This window comes from Coregonus clupeaformis, chromosome 20, assembly GCF_020615455.1.
Source record: "Coregonus clupeaformis isolate EN_2021a chromosome 20, ASM2061545v1, whole genome shotgun sequence".
NCBI lineage: Eukaryota > Metazoa > Chordata > Actinopteri > Salmoniformes > Salmonidae > Coregonus > Coregonus clupeaformis.
Window position 1 is genome coordinate 64320691 of NC_059211.1, and position 23064 is coordinate 64343754.

A 23064-nucleotide genomic window follows, 5' to 3' on the forward strand; every position below is an offset into this window, starting at 1 on the left:
AGTTTGCATTTCCTTCTCATTTAACTTGTCAAAGTATTGCCATACAGGACTTCGCTGCTGTTGCTTGCCTTTCGCTGCCATTTCTCCAACCGTTAACAGAAATGACGAAGTGGTGTAGAGTTGAATCCAAAATAATTGATTCCTCGACTCCTTGCACGTCGACTCCCCTTTCCGAGTGTCGAGATAGCGGAATCGACTCCTAAGATTCAGTATTTTTGGAACGGAGGAGACTGATTACTTGCCAGTGTTTGTGTTCTCGGAAGTATGGCATCTTTCATTCAGAGCTAGCGAGGTAGCTGCATTGTGATTTAGAATTTTGTGTTGGTGAAAAACTGTTTTTCGGTTAGGGGATTTTTCTTAACGGTATAGAACGCAATTTCTTTTAAACGTTTCACACCCCTTAAACATACTCACTCACACACACATCGTCAACGCCTTGTCTTATCGTGAAATAGAGAGCCACCTGTTATAGTAAGTACAGCAATCAGAGAGACATTGTCGTGTATTAGGATTATGCCTTTGTTAAATGTTTTTATGATCTTAGTTCAAATGTAGCCGTTTGGAGGGTGACGCCCCAGGGGAGACTGGTGATTGGCCAGAAGAGGGAGCACCCATCTTTTTGCATTGTTTATAAGTAGGGGCTAGACCAAGAGAGGGCAGAGCGGCCATTGCAATCTGAGGCATCGCTCTCCGGGTGGTCATGACATCTGTCACTTATGCTGTAAACGTGTGATATTAATAAAAGCCTCTAATCACAGTGCAGCCTAAGCGGACTCCTTGTTGACAGCAATAGCCACCAACAACAGACACGACAACATCAAGAAGTGCCTGCGTGTTTTAGTTTGACCTCAATCATTGGTTTTATATAGAGCACTGCTTTTGATCCAAAATGGCACCGTATTCCCTATACAATGCACTGGTGAATAGGGTGCCATTTCTGACGCAGTCTCTGCAATTTAAGGTCGTCCCTCCAAGTGCCTGCTCATAAATATGGAATAATAGGGGATTGTGGGGGATTTTCCGCTGTCTGGTTTCCGTAGCGATTTGAATGGTAATGGTTCATCTTGGAGGAGCCATTAAGCTGAACTAAATGCAGAGAGAGAGCGAGAGAGTCTCCTCTTTCCACACCACTCCTCGGCTCATCCACCTCTGTTTTCAAGTGTTATCCTGTAAGCACCAATTGAGCTCCTCTCTCTCTCTAAACAACTTCTGACAGAACACAGTGTGTAGCACAGGAGGGTATGAAATCTGAGTTTCGAGGGCTTACGAAAGGAGTTCCCCAGGGCTCAATTGTAGTTCCGATCTTTTTTACTCTGTATATAAAATCTCCTTCTGTATGCTGCTGACACATTTTTTTTATTTTCTGTCCCATCTAATTTTGAGAATGCTTTTCAGGATTTACAGTTGGCTTTTGATGCTGTTCAAACGCAACTTTTCGAATTGAAACCTGTGCTTAATGCAAGGAAAACTACATTTATGGATTTCTCTTTTCTGAAAGTAGACAGATGGCATCACTTGCAGATTTTAACTTTTAAAAGCCAGCAAATTGATAGGGTCACCTCCTATAATTATTTCGGGATTTGGTTAGAAGAAAACCTGCATTTTTAAACGACACATAGATAATTTGACCAAGAAACTGAAGTTGAGGTTGGGTTTTTATTTTAGGAACAAATCTTGTTTTTCAATGTCAGTCAGAAAGGATGTTGTTCAAAGCACATTTTAATCTGTGCTGATTACGGTGATATTGTGTATATACAGGCTATATACAGGCCTCAGCAAGTTCCTTAAACTCTGAACACAGTTTATAATGGTGCTTTAAGATTTATCACCGACGCTAGATCACTCATCCATCATGGTGCAATGGACCTCTCTCTCCACCAGGAGGCTAAAGCACTGGGACACTTTTGTGTACAAAGCATTAATAAGGCAACTCCCTTTGTATCTCTGTTCCTTACTGACCAGATCAGTCACTCAATACAGTCTTCGTTCAGTCGCTGCTGTCCTTGTCTGTTACTAAGGCTAGAACTGAGATGGGGAAACAATATTTTTCCCATAATGCCCCTTCATCCTGGAACGTGCTTCAGAATATATGAAAGTTAGAGGAGTTAGTGTCCAAAGCCGTTTTTAAGACTCTGACTACAATGTTTTTGAGAGCTGCAGTTGTTTTTCATCTTCAGATGTATTTGTAACTTGTGACACATCGTCTTTTTGTGTGTATTATTCTTTTTTGTAAAATGTTATGTACACGCTGCTATTTCCCTGTTTTGCCTTCTTGCCAGGTCGCCCTCGCAAAAGAGGTTTCTAACCTAAATGGTGCTTACCTGGTTAAATAAAGGTAAAAAAATAAATAACCCTTCCAAGGGAGCTCCTCTGTCTAAACAACTCTTCCAGTGGAGCTCCTCTCTCTAAACAACTCTTCCAGTGGAGCTCCTCTGTCTAAACAACTCTTCCAATGGAGCCCCTCTCTCTCTCTAAACAACTCTTCCAGTGGAGCTCCTCTGTCTAAACAACTCTTCCAGTGGAGCTCCTCTCTCTAAACAACTCTTCCAGTGGAGCTCCTCTCTCTAAACAACTCTTCCAATGGAGCCCCTCTCTCTCTCTAAACAACTCTTCCAGTGGAGCTCCTCTGTCTAAACAACTCTTCCAGTGGAGCTCCTCTGTCTAAACAACTCTTCCAATGGAGCCCCTCTCTCTCTCTCTAAACAACTCTTCCAGTGGAGCCCCTCTCTCTCTCTAAACAACTCTTCCAGTGGAGCTCCTCTCTAAACAACTCTTCCAGTGGAGCTCCTCTGTCTAAACAACTCTTCCAGTGGAGCTCCTCTCTCTAAACAACTCTTCCAGTGGAGCTCCTCTCTCTAAACAACTCTTCCAATGGAGCCCCTCTCTCTCTCTAAACAACTCTTCCAGTGGAGCTCCTCTGTCTAAACAACTCTTCCAGTGGAGCTCCTCTGTCTAAACAACTCTTCCAATGGAGCCCCTCTCTCTCTCTAAACAACTCTTCCAGTGGAGCCCCTCTCTCTCTCTAAACAACTCTTCCAGTGGAGCTCCTCTCTAAACAACTCTTCCAGTGGAGCTCCTCTGTCTAAACAACTCTTCCAATGGAGCCCCTCTCTCTCTCTAAACAACTCTTCCAGTGGAGCTCCTCTGTCTAAACAACTCTTCCAGTGGAGCTCCTCTGTCTAAACAACTCTTCCAATGGAGCCCCTCTCTCTCTCTAAACAACTCTTCCAGTGGAGCCCCTCTCTCTCTCTAAACAACTCTTCCAGTGGAGCTCCTCTGTCTAAACAACTCTTCCAATGGAGCCCCTCTCTCTCTCTAAACAACTCTTCCAGTGGAGCTCCTCTCTCTAAATAACTCTTCCAGTGGAGCTCCGTTCTCTCTCTAAATAACTCTTCCAGTGGAGCTCCTTTCTCTCTCTAAATAACTCTTCCAGTGGAGCTCCTTTCTCTCTCTAAATAACTCTTCCAGTGGAGCTCCTTTCTCTCTCTAAATAACTCTTCCAATGGAGCTACTCTCTCTAAATAACTCTTCCAATGGAGCTACTCTCTCTAAACAACTATTCTAATGGAGCTCCTCTCACTAAACAACTCTTCCAATGGAGCTCCTCTGTCTCTACGCAACTCTTCCAACCACAATCTGCATCCCAAATGGGACCTTATTCCCTAAATAGTACACTACCTTTGACCAGAGTAGTGCACTATATAGGGAATAGGGTGCCATTTGGGATGCAACTAACACTCCAGTCTCCTAAAATACATTTTCATATGAATTGTAATAACTAAGCATATTACCTCTGCATTTCAAATGAATTATGATAACTAACAATATTACCTCTGTATTTAAAATGGTAAACCATATTACCTGGGCTGTGGCGAGAGGCTTTTCATAAGGTGCCTCTGTTTTGCATCTTAACATTGTCACACTGCGTAGTGGGAACTGCATGTCAATATGATACAGACAGACCCTGTGTGTGTGTGTGTGTGTGTGTGTGTGTGTGTGTGTGTGTGTGTGTGTGTCTCTGTCACAAATTGGCGGAATATCTGTGTGATGGCCTCTGTCTAGGAGCAATACAATAGTTGATTTGGGTTACCAGAATCAACACCACACACACACACACACACACAATCAGCATGTAGGGTCATGGACACATGAAATTGAAAGCTGTCAATCAAACTGCAGTATGCACTACAGATGCTTTTTACTGCAGTTTGCACTACAGATGCTATTATTGACAAATTACCCATCACATAAAACACACACACCCCCCACTCTAGTCATAACTCCCTGTAGATGGGGGTACGGGGACAGAGGCCCCCCTTTTCAATTTCCTCAAAGACAATAACCCTCAGCACAACACAACACAACACAACACGGCAGGACGGACAGACGGGGGGGGAAAAGGTCATCTCTCCAAAGTAAATGATTTTTTGGGGTCCATTTCACCTTTTCTAAACTAGATACCTCCACTTCAGTATCTATCTGTGTCATCCACACTTACTGAGAGAGAGGTAGAGGGGAGAGGAGAGGGAGAGGGAGAAGAGAGGAGAGGGAGAGGGAGAAGAGAGGAGAGGAGAGGGAGAGGGAGAAGAGAGGAGAGGGAGAGGGAGAAGAGAGGAGAGGGAGAGGGAGAAGAGAGGAGAGGGAGAAGAGAGGAGAGGGAGAGGGAGAATGGCAGAAAACCCCCAATATGACAGTTCTCTGGAATATCTTTTAAAATTTATGAGATCAGATTTTTCCTGTGTGTATTTCACACCCAATTTTACTTTGATTTATGTTTTCAAACACACTCAATTATTAATCAAGCCAAATGTTCATTATTTTAATAATTCAAACGAAAAACATTGGACCAGGGTTGTCGAACCACATCTCTGGGCAAAGAGGCTCATCCTGATCTTTATATAGTGTGTGTGTGTGTGTGTGTTGTGTTTTGAAATATTCAACAGCCTTTAGATGTCAAATGGCTCATTACATACGTCCCCTGTAGGAGTGTATGTTTCAGCACCCATAGGTGTGTGTCTGTGTCATCTAGATGTAAAATAACAAGTATTCTGAATGATTGACGGCTGACAGGAAGTGGTTTCTGTTTGGGTCGGGGTCAGTCTCGCTCTCGTTTCCTCCTTCCTGGTCCTTCTTCTCCTCTACACACACGCTTTGCTTTTGTTGTTTCTGTCACTATGACTACGGCTAAATCCCACAGCCATCGCAGGTGATGTCTGTCTGTGTGTGTTTGTGTGTTTATGCGCTGCGGGGGTTAAATGGTTAAGCAGTAAAAGGACCGGTGGATGAATGGGTCTGTAAGGTCTCTAGTTGTCACCCATTGTCTGCCTCTCTATCGAAAAGACAGTTTTTCACAGGCTTTTTATGACCCGTAGTTGTTGACAGTGGGCGTAATGGTGTTTTGTGTGCGTGCGTGCGCAGTGGGCGGGGTTGTAATACCTGATGAGTTAGAAGGAAAAAGGAGGCGAGAGATGCTTCATTATAATATCAGTGTCATTCTCTATTCTCTCTCTCTCTCTCTCTCTCTCTCTCTCTCTCTCTCTCTCTCTCTCTCTCTCTCTCTCTCTCTCTCTCTCTCTCTCTCTCTCGCTCTCGCTCTCGCTCTCGCTCGCTCTCTCTCGCTCTCTCATTCTCTCTAAAGTTTGTGGTAAGGGACCCAGAGAGGGATGGAGAGAGATATTTATTCCTGAACCTCCCCCCACACACACACACACACCCTCTTCCTCAGTCAAGGTCACCGTAGGTCGCAGTTCATTAGCTAACCCCTAATTAACTATGTAATGAAAGACAGAACGGAACACTCATTTATCCTCCAATCACATCGTCTCCTCCGTCCGCCAGCCCTCGCCGCCCAGACGTCACGGGCCAGCTGAGTTAGTGCTCACACACACACACACACACACATCCTGCTTCCCATTGACCTGTGACCCCCCTCATTCCATCTCTAGGGAGATGAGATTGTCTGCATCCCAAATGGCACCCTATTCCCTATTCAGGTCCCATAGGGCTCTGGTGAGAAGTAGTACTATATAGTGAATAGGGTGCCATGGGGACGCGGCCTCTCTCCATTTCCCCTTGTCTTCATCAGAGCATCAGATAATTAACCGATACTGATGAATGACCAAGGAATTAACAAGTAAAGTGGGAGAGAGAGGAGGAGAGAGCAAAGAGGGGAAGAGAAAGGAGGGGATCAGCTAGCATCATTTGTTAATTCACCCGTTTGTGATTTTGAGATGTAGTTGAAATTTTTGTGTAAAAAAAAAAAAAGGGCCATTTGTAATTGAGAGTTGAGGGAAGTGATGGTCTGGTGCTTGTGTTGATATGAAAGGAGAGACAGAAATCAAAACAGACAAAGAAAGAAAGGAAGGGAAAGAAAGAAAGAACAAATGACAAAGAAATAAAGAATTGTGTATAATAGGACAGGTCTGTATGATATCCTACCTTTCAGATCACTGCCTTCCAAATGGCACCCTATTCCATACATAGTGAGGGAAATAAGTATTTGACCCCTCTGCAAAACATGACTTAGTACTTGGTGGCAAAACTCTTGTTGGCAATCACAGAGGTCAGACGTTTCTTGTAGTTGGCCACCAGGTTTGCACACATCTCAGGAGGGATTTTGTCCCACTCCTCTTTGCAGATCTTCTCCAAGTCATTAAGGTTTCGAGGCTGACGTTTGGCAACTCGAACCTTCAGCTCCCTCCACAGATTTTCTATGGGATTAAGGTCTGGAGACTGGCTAGGCCACTCCAGGACCTTAATGTGCTTCTTCTTGAGCCACTCCTTTGTTGCCTTGGCTGTGTGTTTTGGGTCATTGTCATGCTGGAATACCCATCCATGACCCATTTTCAATGCCCTGGCTGAGGGAAGGAGGTTCTCACCCAAGATTTGACGGTACATGGCCCCGTCCATTGTCCCTTTGATGCGGTGAAGTTGTCATGTCCTCTTAGCAGAAAAACACCCCCAAAGCATAATGTTTTCACCTCCATGTTTGACAGTGGGGATGGTGTTCTTGGGGTCATAGGCAGCATTCCTCCTCCTCCAAACACGGCTAGTTGAGTTGATGGCAAAGAGCTCGATTTTGGTCTCATCTGATCACAACACTTTCACCCAGTTCTCCTCTGAATCATTCAGATGTTCATTGGCAAACTTCAGACGGGCCTGTATATGTGCTTTCTTGAGCAGGGGGACCTTGCGGGCGCTGCAGGATTTCAGTCCTTCACGGCGTAGTGTGTTCCCAATTGTTTTCTTGGTGACTATGGTCCCAGCTGCCTTGAGATCATTGACAAGATCCTCCCGTGTAGTTCTGGGCTGGTTCCACACCGTTGTCATGATCATTGCAACTCCACGAGGTGAGATCTTGCATGGAGCCCCAGGCCGAGGGAGATTTGACAGTTATTTTGTGTTTCTTCCATTTGCGAATAATCTCACCAACTGTTTTCACCTTCTCACCAAGCTGCTTGGCGATGGTCTTGTAGCCCATTCCAGCCTTGTGTAGGTCTACAATCTTGTCCCTGACATCCTTGGAGAGCTCTTCGGTCTTGGCCATGGTGGAGAGTTTGGAATCTGATTGATTGATTGCTTCTGTGGACAGGTGTCTTTTATACAGGTAACCCTTTAAGAGTGTGCTCCTAATCTCAGCTCGTTACCTGTATAAAAGACACCTGGGAGCCAGAAATCTTTCTGATTGAGAGGGGATCAAATACTTATTTCCCTCATTAAAATGCAAATCAATTTATAACATTTTTGACATGCATTTTTCTGGATTTTTTTGTTGTAATTCTGTCTCTCACTGTTCAAATAAACCTACCATTAAAATTATAGACTGGTCATGTCTTTGTCAGTGGACAACGTACGAAATCAGCAGGGGATCAAAAACTTTTTTCCCTCACTGTAGGACCCTAGTCAAAAGTAGTTTACTATATAGGAGATAGGGGTGACATTTGGAATGCAGAATGCGTCTCACTGTATCTCTCTATTGGCTTGGACTTCAATTATTTACTTCAGATAAAACCTCAAAACAAATAAACAATGAAGTAATTTAGCTACAGACCAATATCTAGAGGACATGCTGCTAAAATGTTATACTAGATAATATGATATACTACACACACACCGAACACGGTGATAACACTAGCTGAACAGAGATTGAGAAAGGTGATGGACAAGGTTGTGTCCGATTTACCCATACTAAATAGTATGCAAATTATGAGTGAATTCTACATGGACTGTAGCATATGAAGTTCATTGCAAATTAACACTTTTGAAGGTTTATTGCGAGTAAAAAGTGATATTTTAATCGTATTAATTGCAGTTGAGTGTGACTGTGTTCAACCGTTAGCCCCTGGAGGGGAGAAGAAAGATATTATCAAATCACATTTTATTTGTCACATGCACCGAATACAACAGGTGTAGGTGGACCTTACTGTAAAATGCTTACTTACAAGCCCTTAACCAACAATGCAGTTCAAGAAATAGAGTTAAGAAAATATTTACTAAATAAACTAAAGTAAAAAAATAAAGTAACACAATAAAATAACAATAATGAGGCTATACAGTGGGGAGAACAAGTATTTGATACACTGCCGATTTTGCAGGTTTTCCTACTTACAAAGCATGCAGAGGTCTGTAATTTTTATCATAGGTACACTTCAACTGTGAGAGACGGAATCTAAAACAAAAATCCAGAAAATCACATTGTATGATTTTTAAGTAATTAATTTGCATTTTATTGCATGACGTAAGTATTTGATACATCAGAAAAGCATAACTTAATATTTGGTACAGAAACCTTTGTTTGCAATTACAGAGATCATACGTTTTCTGTAGGTCTTGACCAGGTTTGCACACACTGCAGCAGGGATTTTGGCCCACTCCTCCATACAGACCTTCTCCAGATCCTTCAGGTTTCGGGGCTGTCGCTCGGTAATACAGACTTTCAGCTCCCTCCAAAGATTTTCTATTGGGTTCAGGTCTGGAGACTGGCTAGGCCACTCCAGGACCTTGAGATGCTTCTTACGGAGCCACTCCTTAGTTGCCCTGGCTGTGTGTTTCGGGTCGTTGTCATGCTGGAAGACCCAGCCACGACCCATCTTCAATGCTCTTACTGAGGGAAGGAGGTTGTTGGCCAAGATCTCGCGATACATGGCCCCATCCATCCTCCCCTCAATACGGTGCAGTTGTCCTGTCCCCTTTGCAGAAAAGCATCCCCAAAGAATGATGTTTCCACCTCCATGCTTCACAGTTGGGATGGTGTTCTTGGGGTTGTACTCATCCTTCTTCTTCCTCCAAACACGGCGAGTGGAGTTTAGACCAAAAAGCTCTATTTTTGTCTCTTCAGACCACATGACCTTCTCCTATTCCTCCTCTGGATCATCCAGATGGTCATTGGCAAACTTCAGACGGGCCTGGACATGCGTTGGCTTGAGCAGGGGGACCTTGCGTGCGCTGCAGGATTTTAATCCATGACGGCGTAGTGTGTTACTAATGGTTTTCTTTGAGACTGTGGTCCCAGCTCTCTTCAGGTCATTGACCAGGTCCTGCCGTGTAGTTCTGGGCTGATCCCTCACCTTCCTCATTATCATTGATGCCCCACGAGGTGAGATCTTGCATGGAGCCCCAGACCGAGGGTGATTGACCGTCATCTTGAACTTCTTCCATTTTCTAATAATTGCACCAACAGTTGTTGCCTTCTCACCAAGCTGCTTGCCTATTGTCCTGTAGCCCATCCCGGCCTTGTGCAGGTCTACAATTTTATCCCTGATGTCCTTACACAGCTCTCGGGTCTTGGCCATTGTGGAGAGGTTGGAGTCTGTTTGATTGAATGTGTGGACAGGTGTCTTTTATACAGGTAACGAGTTCAAACAGTTGCAGTTAATATAGGTAATGAGTGGAGAACAGGAGGGCTTCTTAAAGAAAAACGAACAGGTCTGTGAGAGCCAGTATTCTTACTGGTTGGTAGGTGATCAAATACTTATGTCATGCAATAAAATGCAAATTAATTACTTAAAAATCATACAATGTGATTTTCTGGATTTTTGTTTTAGATTCCGTCTCTCACAGTTGAAGTGTACCTATGATAAAAATTACAGACCTCTACATGCTTTGTAAGTAGGAAAACCTGCAAAATCGGCAGTGTATCAAATACTTGTTCTCCCCACTGTACAGGGGGCACCGGTACCGAGTCAATGTGCAGGGGTACAGGTTAGTTTAGGTAATTTGTACATGTAGGTAGGGGTAAAGTGACAATGCATTGATAATAAACAGTGAGTAGCAGCAGTGTAAAAACAAAGGGGGGGTCAGTCAATGTAAATAGTCTGGGTGGCCATTTGATTAATTGTTCAGCAGTCTTATGGCTTGGGGGTAGAAGCTGTTAAGGAGCCTTTTGGTCCTAGACTTGGCGCTCCGGTACCGCTTGCTGGAGTCTTTGACAATTTTTTGGGCCTTCCTCTGACACCGCCTGGTATATACAGTACCAGTCAAAGGTTTGGACACACCTACTCATTCATTTGACATTTACATTTTAGTCATTTAGCAGACGCTCTTATCCAGAGCGACTTACATGAGCAATTAGGTTTAAGTGCCTTGCTCAAGGGCATATCGACAGATTTTTCACCTAGTCGGCTCGGGGATTAGAACCAGTGACCTTTCGGTTACTGGCACAACGCTCTTAACCACTAAGCTACCTGCCGCCCCATTCAAGGGTTTTTCTTTATTATTCTACAATGTAGAAAATAGTAAAATTTGTGAAGACATCAAAACTATGAAATAACACATATGGAATCATGTAGTAACCAAAAAAGTGTTAAACAAATCAAAATATATTTTATATTTGAGATTCTTCAAAGTAGCCACCCTTTGCCTTGATGACAGCTTTGCACACTCTTGGCAAAGGACACATTTCCACCGGTCTAATGTCCATTTGCTCGTGTTTCCTGGCCCAAGCAAGTCTCTTCTTCTTATTGGTGTCCTTTAGTAGTGGTTTCTGTGAAGCAATTCGACCATGAAGGCCTGATTCACACAGTCTCCTCTGAACAGTTGATATTGAGATGTCTGTTACTTGAACTCTGTGAAGCATTTATTTGGGCTGCAATTTCTGAGGCTGGTAACTCTAATGAACTTATCCTCTGCAGCAGAGGTAACTCTGGGACTTCCTTTCCTGTGGCGGTCCTCATGAGAGCCAGTTTCATCATAGCTCTTGATGGTTTTTGCAACTGCACTTGAAGAAATATTCAAAGTTCTTGACATTTTCCGGATTGACTGACCTTCATGTCTTAAAGTAATGATGGACTGTAATTTTACCAAACACTGGTCTTTTACCAAACACTTTTTCGGTTACTACATGATTCCATATGTGTTATTTCATAGTTTTGATGTCTTCACTATTATTCTATAATGTAGAAAATAGTAAAAATAAAGAAAAACCCTGGAATGAGTAGGTGTGTCCAAACTTTTGACTGGTACTGTAGGTCCTGGATGGCAGGAAGCATGGCCCCAGTGATGAACTGGGCCGTACGCACTACCCTCTGTAGCGCCTTATGGTCAGATGCCGAGCAGTTGCCATACCAGGCGGTGATGCAACCTGTCAGGATGCTCTCGATGGTGCAGCTGTAGAACTGTTGGAGGATCTGGGGACCCATGCCAAATCGTTTCAGTCTCCTGAGGGGGAAAGGGTGTTGTTGTGCCCTCTTCACGACTGTCACGACATGATAGTTGGTTGGTGATGTGGACACCAAGGAACTTGAAACTCTCGACCCGCTCTACTACAGCCCCGTTGATGTTAATGGGGGCCTGTTCGGCCCGCCTTTTCCTGTAGTCCACGATCAGCTCCTTTGTCTTGCTCACGTTGAGGGAGAGGTTGTTGTTTTGGTACCACACTGCCAGGTCTCTGACCCCCTCCCTATAGGCTGTTTCATCATTGTCGGTGATCAGGCCTACTACTGTTGTGTCGTCAGCAAACTTAATGATGGTGTTGGAGTCGTGTTTGGCCACGCAGTCGTGGGTGAACAGGGAGTACAGGAGGGCACTAAGCACGCACACCTGAAGGGCCCCAGTATTGAGGATCAGCGTGGCAGATGTGTTGTTGCCTACCCTTACCACCTGGGGGCTGCCCGTCAGGAAGTCCAGGATCCAGTTGCAGAGGGAGGTGTTTAGTCCCAGGGTCCTTAGCTTAGTGATGAGCTTTGTGTGCACTATGGTGTTGAGTGCTGAGCTGTAGTCAATGAACAGCATTCTCACATTGGTGTTCCTTTTGTCCAGGTGGGAAAGGGCAGTGTGGAGTGCGATTGAGATTGCGTCATCTGTGGATCTGTTGAGGCGGTATGCGAATTGGAGTGGGTCTAGGGTTTCCGGGTTGATGGTGTTGACTAAATCCCCTATGAGATCCTTTCCTGTTATTTAATGACGTTGGCTTACGCTAAAATACTACAGAGGTTTCCATCATCTGGCTTATTCTAAGCCCCCTGTTGGTGTCCCAAATGGCACCCTATTCCCCATGTAGTGCACTACTTTTGACCAGAGCCCTATGGGCCCAGGTCAAAAAGAGTGCTCTAAATAGGGAATAGTGTGCCATTTGGGATGCAAGCTCTCTGTGGACCTCAAGGGGGTTTCTGTAGGACCCAACAGACAGTTCCCTCCTTTAGTCTGATTTAAATTAATTAACTTACTAATTGTTTTTTAGCTAATTGATAAACACACACACACACACACACACACACACACACACACACACACACACACACACACACACACACACACACACACACAATCTAAATAGTAGCAGGTGTCCTATTTTAACTTTTGCTGTGAACCTCCTGCTGGCAGCTAACTGTCATTATCACATGGATATAAAATGCACTCTAAACACATTGGCCAAACCACTACCACACTAAAAGCCTGTTTCAGTGAGGTGATGGCCATTCATTTTCACTGGCTGCCCATTTTCTCTGCCCCACATAATCAATGACTGATGTACAGATGTCTTTCTCTCTTTCTTTCGCTCTCTCGCTCACTTGCTCTCTCTTTCTTTTATTTTATTTCTTTCTCGCTCCCCCTTCCCCCTCTCCAGGATGTATGATGTGGGGGGTCAGAGGACAGAGAGGAGGAAGTGGATTGGTTGTTTCGAGGACGTCAGGGCCGTCGTATTCGTTGTTTCTCTCAGTGGATACGACATGACCCTAGTAGAGGACCCATCTATGGTGAGACACACGCTATTGTTAACCCACCATCTTTAAATGTCATTTTCCTGATGAACAGAACACTATTACAATGTTACTATAGAAGGTCTGACCGTGACAGAAGGCCTTACAAACGCTGTGCTACTGATGTTACTCTTCTGTCTAATGATTTCCTCCCTTTCAGAACCGCCTACAGGAGAGTCTGAAACTCTTCTCTTCCATCTGCAACAACATCTTCTTCAGGAGTACCTCAATGGTAAGAGACAGTCTATATACTGGAGGACCTCAATGGTAAGAGACTGTCTATATACTGGAGGACCTCAATGATATACTGGAGGACCTCAATGGTAAGAGACAGTCTATATACTGGAGGACCTCAGTGGTAAGAGACAGTCTATATACTGGAGGACCTCAGTGGTAAGAGACAGTCTATATACTGGAGGACCTCAGTGGTAAGAGACTGTCTATATACTGGAGGACCTCAATGATATACTGGAGGACCTCACTGGTAAGAGACAGTCTATATACTGGAGGACCTCAATGGTAAGAGACAGTCTATATACTGGAGGACCTCACTGGTAAGAGACAGTCTATATACTGGAGGACCTCACTGGTAAGAGAGTCTATATACTGGAGGACCTCACTGGTAAGAGACTGTCTATATACTGGAGGACCTCACTGGTAAGAGACAGTCTATATACTGGAGGACCTCACTGGTAAGAGACAGTCTATATACTGGAGGACCTCAGTGGTAAGAGACTGTCTATATACTGGAGGACCTCAGTGGTAAGAGACTGTCTATATACTAAAGCCCAATTAAAATGAAAAGCGTATTTTTACGCATGTGAACAAGGGTGTACAGGCTGGAATTAGAATGCACAGGAGTAAATGAGAGAGAACAGATGGGCCGCGAGTGTCAACGGCCTCTACGGTGTCATAAGTCTGAAATAATGGTATTTTGTAAGAGATAATGTAACCAGCGATTAGAATACAGCTAGCCCATTAGCCTGAGGCTAGTTCCCAGACTGGGTTAGTAGAAAATATGCCAAACTAGCTCGGCAGACAGGTGACATTTTTTTTATTTTCAAATATTGCAGGGAACAGATTTTGCCATGATTTTTGACCGTGGCTAGGAAAGTTCCATCCCATACATCACTTTTCCATTGATAGTTCGAGCTCCTTGGTCAGGTCTAAACAGAGTTTGGTTGACATGGTGACATGGTTGTCCTCTTGCTAATGGACAGGATGGAGAAGACGTACTGTTACGCAGAGAGCGGTCCATGGGGAGGACAGACTGGGAACGGATGAGTGAAGCAAACATGGAGGAAGGCTTTCTTCGTCTCCCTCCACCTCGTTCTCTCTCTTTCTCACTTGTCATTTATGTCACTCGTGGCTTCTGAGTGGACATGCCTCTGCAATGTCTTTGTCACCACACACCTACACACACGCACGCACGCCACACACACCACACACACACCACCGACCACAGCCTTTGTTCTAATAGATCCCTTGTCACTTGTAATTAAACAGCGAACAGTAATTTAGGTGTGCGTTCTGCTTGCTTCCAGCCCACACAAACACACACGTACACACCCGCCCTCATCACATTAAAGACACAGTGTAACGAGCTTGTTTAATGGGACCTCCTTTAGCATGTTTTTAATGCCCACTTAGTGTGTGTGTGTGTGTGTGTGTGTGTGTGTGTGTGTGTGAGAGACCGAGTAATTAATCTATCAGGGCGTGTCTGTGAGTCTGCTTACCTATAACCCTCCACCCACGTTTCCCCTGTGTTAATTACACACCTCACACACACACACACACACACACACATTCACACACACACATTCACACACACACATTCATTATTCTCTTCATTCAAATCAGTTCATCCATCATTATCTAGCCAGTTGTTGTTCTTTTAACCAAATTAACCAAAGCGAGGTGGAATGAGAACTCCTTATAGACTTTTAATTGGTCAACTAGTGAACCACTACAGTGAACCAAGTTGCGTCCCAAATGGCACCCTATTCCCTTCATATGGGCCCTGGTCAAAAGTAGTGCACTATATAGGGAATAGCATATCATTTGGGATGAACCCACTGAGTCAGAGTGTTGTGTACTGTGAAAGGGACAGGCAGTCAGGGAGAGTGTGTGTGTGTGTGTTGACTCACACCATAATACTTGCGACAGCTAGATCAATCAATCATTCTGTAGCCAAGGCTTCACTATGTAATTGATCTGAATTTGCCAGTGATCGCTCTCCCAATCACATCTACTGATTTGACCATTCATCAACTGACATTTACGGTTGATTGATGAATATTATAATTCTGCAGTTACAGTGGGGAGAACAAGTATTTGATACACTGCAGATTTCGCAGGTTTTCCTACTTACAAAGCATGTAGAGGTCTGTAATTTTTATCATAGGTACACTTCAACTGTGAGAGACGGAATCTAAAGCAAAAAAAACAGAAAATCACATTGTATGATTTTTAAGTAATTCATTTGCATTTTATTGCATGACATAGAAAAGCAGAACATCAGAAAAGCAGAACTTAATATTTGGTACAGAAACCTTTGTTTGCAATTACAGAGATCATACATTTCCTGTAGGTCTTGACCAGGTTTGCACACACTGCAGCAGGGATTTTGGCCCACTCCTCCATACAGACCTTCTCCAGATCCTTCAGGTTTCGGGGCTGTCGCTGGGCAATACGGACTTTCAGCTCCCTCCAAAGATTTTCTATTGGGTTCAGGTCTGGAGACTGGCTAGGCCACTCCAGGACGTTGAGATGCTTCTTACGGAGCCACTCCTTAGTTGCCCTGGCTGTGTGTTTCGGGTCGTTGTCATACTGGAAGACCCAGCCACGACCCATCTTCAATGCTCTTACTGAGGGAAGGAGGTTGTTGGCCAAGATCTCGCGATACATGGCCCCATCCATCCTCCCCTCAATACGGTGCAGTCGTCCTGTCCCCTTTGCAAAAAAGCATCCCCAAAGAATGATGTTTTCATCTCCATCCTTCATGGTTGAGATGGTGTTCTTGGGGTTGTACTCATCCTTCTTCTTCCTCCAAACACGGCGAGTGGAGTTTAGACCAAAAAGCTCTATTTTTGTCTCATCAGACCACATGACCTTCTCCCATTCCTCCTCTGGATCATCCAGATGGTCATTAGCAAACTTCAGACGGGCCTGGACATGCGCTGGCTTGAGCAGGGGGACCTTGCGTGCGACTGCAGGATTTTAATCCATGACGGCGTAGTGTGTTACTAATGGTTTTCTTTGAGACTGTGGTCCCAGCTCTCTTCAGGTCATTGACCAGGTCCTGCCGTGTAGTTCTGGGCTGATCCCTCACCTTCCTCATGATCATTGATGCGCCACGAGGTGAGATCTTGCATGGAGCCCCAGACTGAGGGTGATTGACCGTCATCTTGAACTTCTTCCATTTTCTAATAATTGCGCCAACAGTTGTTGCCTTCTCACCAAGCTGCTTGCCTATTGTCCTGTAGCACATCCCAGCCTTGTGCAGGTCTACAATTTTATCCCTGATGTCCTTACACAGCTCTCTGGTCTTGGCCATTGTGGAGAGGTTGGAATCTGTTTGATTGAGTGTGTGGACAGGTGTCTTTTTATACAGGTAACGAGTTCAAACAGGTGCAGTTAATACAGGGAATGAGTGGAGAACAGGAGGGCTTCTTAAAGAAAAACGAACAGGTCTGTGAGAGCCGGAATTCTTACTGGTTGGTATGTGATCAAATACTTATGTCATGCAATAAAATGCAAATGAATTACTTAAAAATTATACAATGTGATTTTCTGGATTTTTAGATTCTGTCTCTCACAGTTGAAGTGTACCAATGATAAAAATTATAGACCTCTACATGCTTTGTAAGTAGGAAAACCTGCAAAATCGGCAGTGTATCAAATACTTGTTCTCCCCACTGTATATCTATATGACATGGAAGTGGTATTTACAGGAAATGGTTTGTCACCAGTTGCCACAATATTATTCTTGATTGAATATTGATTTGAATATTAATTGAACATCCTCCTTGTTGTTTATTTGTTTATCTGTGTATTTTTTTATTTGTTTACTTCTTTATTTATACGTGTGGTTATTTATTTGCATATAATTGCCAACCAGGGATGTCGGATATTGTTTATTTATTTGTTTATTCATTGCAGATCTTATTTATGAACAAGATCGATCTTTTTCAAGAGAAGATTTTACATTCGGGGCGACATCTGCGGCTGTATGTGCCACAGTTCAAAGGTCAGTCACGCTGAGAAAACAAGAAAGGGTCCACACCCTAACACACACACAATACGTGCACCAATAGGTAAAACATATGTGACCAGACTGATAATGCTGTTGCAATCAATTGGTGTATAACAACTTATGGCCTTTGATGTTGTCATTGATAAAATAACAATATACAGGCTTGAGATAGGATGAAGCAATATTGATGAAATGTTGTATTGTCATGAAATGTAACTAACTCTGAAAACAATATTGCCTTACACCTCTTTCTCTCTCTCTCTCTCTCTCTCTATATATATATATATATATATATATATATATATATATATATATATATATCTCTATCTCTGTGTCTGTGTCTGTGTCTGTGTGTCTCCGTGTCTGTCTGTCTCTGTCTCTCTCTCTCTTTGTGTCTCTGTGTCTCTCTCTGTGTCTCTGTGTCTCTCTCTCTGTGTCTCTCTCTGTGTCTCTGTGTCTCTCTCTCTCTGTCTCTCTCTGTCTCTCTCTCTCTGTCTCTCTCTCTGTGTCTATGTCTCTCTGTGTCTCTGTCTCTCTGTCTCTCTCTCTCTCAGGTGCAGACTGTGACGTGGACACGGCAGCCCGATACATCGCCGGAATGTTTGTGTCTCTCAATGCCACGCCCAGCAAACTCATCTACCACCACTTCACCACTGCAACGGACACCTCCAACGTACAGATCGTCTTCCAGGTCGTCATGGACACCATCATCAAAGAGAACCTAGAGGCAGTCTCTCTGCTATGATTGATTCTAAGAGTTCCGATGGTACTGGTTGGTTTCTGGGGTGAAGTTTCCATTGGGACCGAGCTAGGCTCTGCTTCCCCTCACCCAATCATAACCTTAAAGGGTCAATCAGCATTTGCTACGTCCATTTTTGGACTTATAAATGAATGATATGTGCCCATTGATTCTTGAAGAATATAACTTATAAATGCCTCATGAGCTTAGTTCAAAATATAAGTTTGTTTTATGCCAACGTTTGTAAACAAATAGCCTCAACATGGTTAAAACTAGAATGTTGATATCATGGACGGACAGTCTTCGCATCCATAGCTCTATCTGTGCATTTGAGAGGTTACAATTCTCCAGCCCCATCCCTCAGCTTCTTACCAAAACGGGCGGGGAGGACACTTTATTGTTTCACCTGCTGATTGCCGCTTTAACCGTTAGGTGGGGAAATGCAAAACAGACCCAAGATCAGTGACTATGTGCTACTTCACCCTACTCTGTTTTCCAGTTCCGGAAGAAGAACGTTTGTAAGTCAACTTCATAATGAAAGACCCCTCTGTTCAGTTCCACTGGAACTGTTTTGAATCCCCTCTAAAAACTTTATTGAGATGACTTTTTGGAACGATGTGGAGCTCCATTGGAGAACATTTCACTTCCCTCGCCTTGTTTTTGTGAACAATCATGGACTTTATGCTGCATATTTATTTGTTGTGTTATTGTTGTTGTTATGCAACCCTAATCAGAATATGAATAATACAACATCAACATTTTAATTCTTAACATAATTGTTATATTTCTTATTCATACCAGAGCTGCCTTAGCAGCTAATTGGAGGGACCCTGTAGATGGCAATGGTAGGCTTCCTCTCAGCTTTGGTTGCTCGGTTACAGTCATCTGGCTAAATGCTCACTCAGCTTAGTGTGTGTATAGGCAGGCAGACAGGAGTGAGGATTTACCGTTGGTCCATTAGATGCGCGGGCAGTGCGGTGCTGCTTGTTGAGGTATGGAGTTATGGGTCACTCATCCATACAGACAGTGTGTGAGAGAGGTAAGGGGTTCACTCATGCATACAGACAGAAGTAGTGTATTTTCCTCCCATCTATCAATGCCTAGCTCCACTCAGTGGCCCCCCTGGCTGTGCATCACACACTTCTTAATGGGACAGTGATCACAGAAAATCAACTGGCTTTATTTAACTGCAGTAAATCTCATCACTCTTTTGTGTCTTGCTTTCTCTCTCTTTCTCTTCCTCTCTCAAACACCTCTTCCTTTCTCTCTCTCTCTTTCTCTTCCTCTCTCAAACACCTCTTCCTTTCTCTCTCTCTCTTTCTCTTCCTCTCTAACTCCTCTCTCTCTCTCTCTCTCTCTCTCTCTCTCTCTCTCTCTCTCTCTCTCTCTCTCTCTCTCTCTCCTCTTTTTCTTTATTTACATGTTTTATTCTGTCATGCATTTGGGGATTTTTGTTTAAGTTGCCCAACATTGACAAGTTGGAAGACTATTGCTATCAAACTAGTTCTAAGCATCTATGAGAAATACAATAATCTCCTTACCATTATGTGTATATAAGAATCATTCCTAATTGTGCCTGTTTTACGGTGGTCTTGGAAAAAAAAGTGCCTTTTTTGGGGTCTCAGAAATGTAACATTGTTTCAATATGTAGGCCTATTTGGTATTTAAATTATGTTTTATATGCGTCTGTCATCTATTAACATTTAAATCTGGAGTTTTGGAGATTTGGACACAGAATTTGATTATAATTCAGTTGATCTTGTGAAGTAACTCTACCCTGGTGTCTTCAGATCAAGGCTATGACAATTAAATAATTATTTTACATGTTTCATAGTCGTTTGTTTACTGGACGTGTGGTCGTTTTTAGAAAGAAAACAAAGCAGATTAAAGCAATACTGCCCAAGGCGGTGTGGTACATGGCCAATAGACCAAGGCTAAGGGCTGTTCTTAAGCACGACGCAACACGGAGTTCCTTGATACAGCCCTTAGCCGTGGTATATTGGCCATATACCACAAACCCTTGATGCGCCTTATTGCTATTATAAACTGGTTACCAACGTAATTAGAACAGTAAATAGTACTTTTTTTGTCATACCCATGGTATATGGTCTGATATACCATGGCTTTCAGCCAATCAGCATTCAGGGCTCTAACTACCCAGTTTATAATAGGCTATATAGTCCAACTGACTGCAGAAAAATTTGCTTAAGTGAAAAACATTTGGTCAGTATGAAAATACTTAAATACAATTGATTTCCGTTGTTGAGGCTTCGAAATAGGCTATATCCTACTGCACAAAAAAATATGAAACATATCTCCTTCATTTGTTTCCACAATTAATCTGTAGCTTAGGCTACTATCAGTCAAGCATAAATACAAATGTACACCAACCAAATTAGCAATATTTGTTCATTTTAATAAAATAAATAAAAGTACTTTGACAGGTTCTGCTCAGCAGGCAACGATTTATGAACATTTAATAATAGCCTACATTTGACAACGCAGGTAGCCTACAAGGGAGGGGTGCCGGGTGAGGGTCGGCATAGGGATATAGGGGAGTCGGGGGGTTGACAAAAAATAGCTTTGTAGCCTAGTTACAACTTTCTCTCACACACATTGCACTTTGGGTTTTTCGTTTTGTCTTTTTTGTTTGGTTTTACACAGCTAGTATTAAACAAACATTATTCACATCCGTTTTTTTATATAAATGATGAGAAAACATTCAATGTCATCATCAATCAACGGTCCTTCTTTTTCGCTCACGCTGCCTGCCTTCTTGCCCATCTACCTCGCGGAAAGTCAACTGTTGTTGTTTTGGGGGTCTCACGCGGCCAAGCAGTCCAGCGAGTCGAGGGAGAGGAACACGTCAGCCTTGCACTGGAACGTGCTCGTGCCGTCCCGCAGCAGCTCGCAGCTCTTCAGGTTGGGAGAGATGTCTTTCACACAGATAGCCTGAGAGAGGGAGAAAGAGAGATTTAGAGAGAGAAACGGCTAGTTAAATAATGTTCGTTAATTAATTAGGGCAAATTAATACAGTAAGGTAGGCCTGTTTGGGAAAAATGTGCTGAAATTTAGAAAAATCTAATGGATGCAAATGTTCAAGAAATGAAAGTAGTTTTTATTGTTACATTTAAATATAGACCGACTATTGAGACATGTTGTCTTGTCAAAGGTTGGTTTTAGTTCAGTTTTGTTTTTGTCACATTCAGGTTACTATTTATAGGCTATTATTCATGTAGGTCTAGCCTATAGTCTACAATGTATTTTATCGGGCATAAAGACTGCTAAAACGTTTTAATTTCTCTATGAAAGTAGGCAAGTAGGCAACATCTCTGTGATTTGCTCGTGTCTCTGGTGCTAAAAGGACAGCGCCTTTTACGCAGGAGACTGACGTCTGGCGCGCTACTTCCTAGTCGATTCCAATTTATATAATCTCACTTTTTAAAGATGTTTAAACTTTTAAAAGTGACTACGGCACTTTGTTATAATGTAAATGTTTTGGGCAATGGCAAAATTTGTCAATGGCAATCAATTCACTTCATTAATTTGCGTGCAGGTAGAATCTAAGAAGAAATGTATTGTATTTTACAATATATAGGCCTAATAGTGTCTAACCTACTCTCTTTGGGTATCATCTACCTTAGACTTTAATTCAACGATTTTACGTCCCAAATCACACTTACCATGTTTTTGAGCACGGGGGTCTGTCGGTTACCATCCGTCACCAAGTTGTTCTCGGTGCCGGTGGTCTCCCCGCTGTCCATCACCGTTTCTTCTGACTCAGACCTCCGGATGTACGGGGACCTCCGGATCCCGGACAGCAGACCCGAGGCTCGGCCAACGGAGTGGTAGCTCGGTCCGGTGGACTGCTTGTACCACGCCTCGATAGGGTGGCACGAGATGAGCATGGAGATACCGACGCACACCACCGCGAATCTAACAGACCTCTCCATCTCGTGGCGCTTTTTATGCAGCTGGATGGAATGTTGGTTTGACGGTTAGTTGGTTCGGTTGTCGTTGGGATGTTTTTGGTTCTTCTGTTCTTGTCTTCTTCTCTGGTGAGCTGTAGCCTAGGTTACCAATATCAACGGACGTTTTTGTTGTCAGGTTCTTCCGTTGGTTGGGTGTTCCCGAATGTTGTGGCGGTTTATATAGGCGCGCGGCGCGATCGTGACCTGTGGATTGGATCAGAAGGGTTGGATGATTCATGTTTTCGCACGCAGAGGAACAGTCCAATCCGGATTTATGCGTTATCTCTTTTCCCGTGTGTTTGAGGAGGTAGGGGGGAGGTTGACATAGTGACATCACACCGATCCTCATCATCTGATTCTTGAGAAAATTACGTTTATTGACACATGACTGGAATAAACGTCATGAATGGTCCAACTTCAGATGCTTTAACTTTAGAAAACTGGGAGAGAGAGAGAGAGACAGTCCACTGAGTGGATTCGTAAATGTGTTCAAGTGCTCGTAAATTATAGGCTATCCTAAGAAGCACACGTTTTCAGTTCGCTTGTTAGTTTATCCTTCGGTAGAACTCCGTACCTCCACAACAGTGTAAATACAATCCCAATGTTAGATAACACCCTATGGATTCTATATAACCACCTATATAACCAATGAATGGTGTGGCTGCTGAACAAGTTGAGGAGACTAAATTACTTGGTGTAAACTTAGATTGTAAACTGTCATGGTCAAAACATATAGATTCAATGGTTGTAAAGATGGGGAGAGGTCTGTCTGTAATAAAGAGATGCTCTGCTTTTATGACACAGCACTCCATAAACAAGTCCTGCAGACTCTAGTTTACTCTTATCTTGATTATTGCCCAGTCGTGTGGTCGAGTGCTGCAAGGAAAGACCTAGTTAAGCTGC

The 23064-nt window shown here is 43.3% G+C and overlaps 2 protein-coding genes across 3 annotated transcripts in view; one reads left to right on the plus strand and one right to left on the minus strand.

Moving 5' to 3' along the window:
• The window catches only part of LOC121534302 (guanine nucleotide-binding protein G(o) subunit alpha), a 42627-nt gene extending 23157 nt beyond the window's left edge, over positions 1-19470 (plus strand). For both annotated transcript variants that reach the window (XM_041840940.2, XM_041840939.2), the window contains exons 6-9: positions 13064-13193; positions 13357-13428; positions 17358-17445; positions 18006-19470. In XM_041840940.2, coding sequence (XP_041696874.2) covers positions 13064-13193; positions 13357-13428; positions 17358-17445; positions 18006-18196 — 481 coding nt within the window. In that variant the 3' untranslated portion in view covers positions 18197-19470. The remainder of the gene's footprint in view (positions 1-13063; positions 13194-13356; positions 13429-17357; positions 17446-18005) is intronic.
• A 1121-nt stretch (positions 19471-20591) lies between these two features.
• On the minus strand, positions 20592-22336 carry LOC121532874 (neuropeptide B). Its single transcript, XM_041838667.2, has 2 exons — positions 21874-22336; positions 20592-21142 (listed from the first exon to the last, which is right to left on the minus strand). The coding sequence occupies exons 1-2, from the start codon at positions 22141-22143 to the stop codon at positions 21014-21016; spliced, it is 399 nt and encodes a 132-aa protein (XP_041694601.1). The 5' UTR covers positions 22144-22336; the 3' UTR covers positions 20592-21013.
• Between the last annotated feature and the right edge of the window lie 728 nt (positions 22337-23064).

Excerpts from the sequence above, each read along its gene's own strand:
- LOC121532874 (XM_041838667.2), bottom strand. The coding sequence starts at position 22,143 with ATGGAGAGGTCTGTTAGATTCGCGGTGGTGTGCGTCGGTATCTCCATG. Across the intron at positions 21,143-21,873 it reads CCCCCGTGCTCAAAAACATG|GCTATCTGTGTGAAAGACAT; the intron begins GTAAGTGTGATT and ends TCCCTCTCTCAG.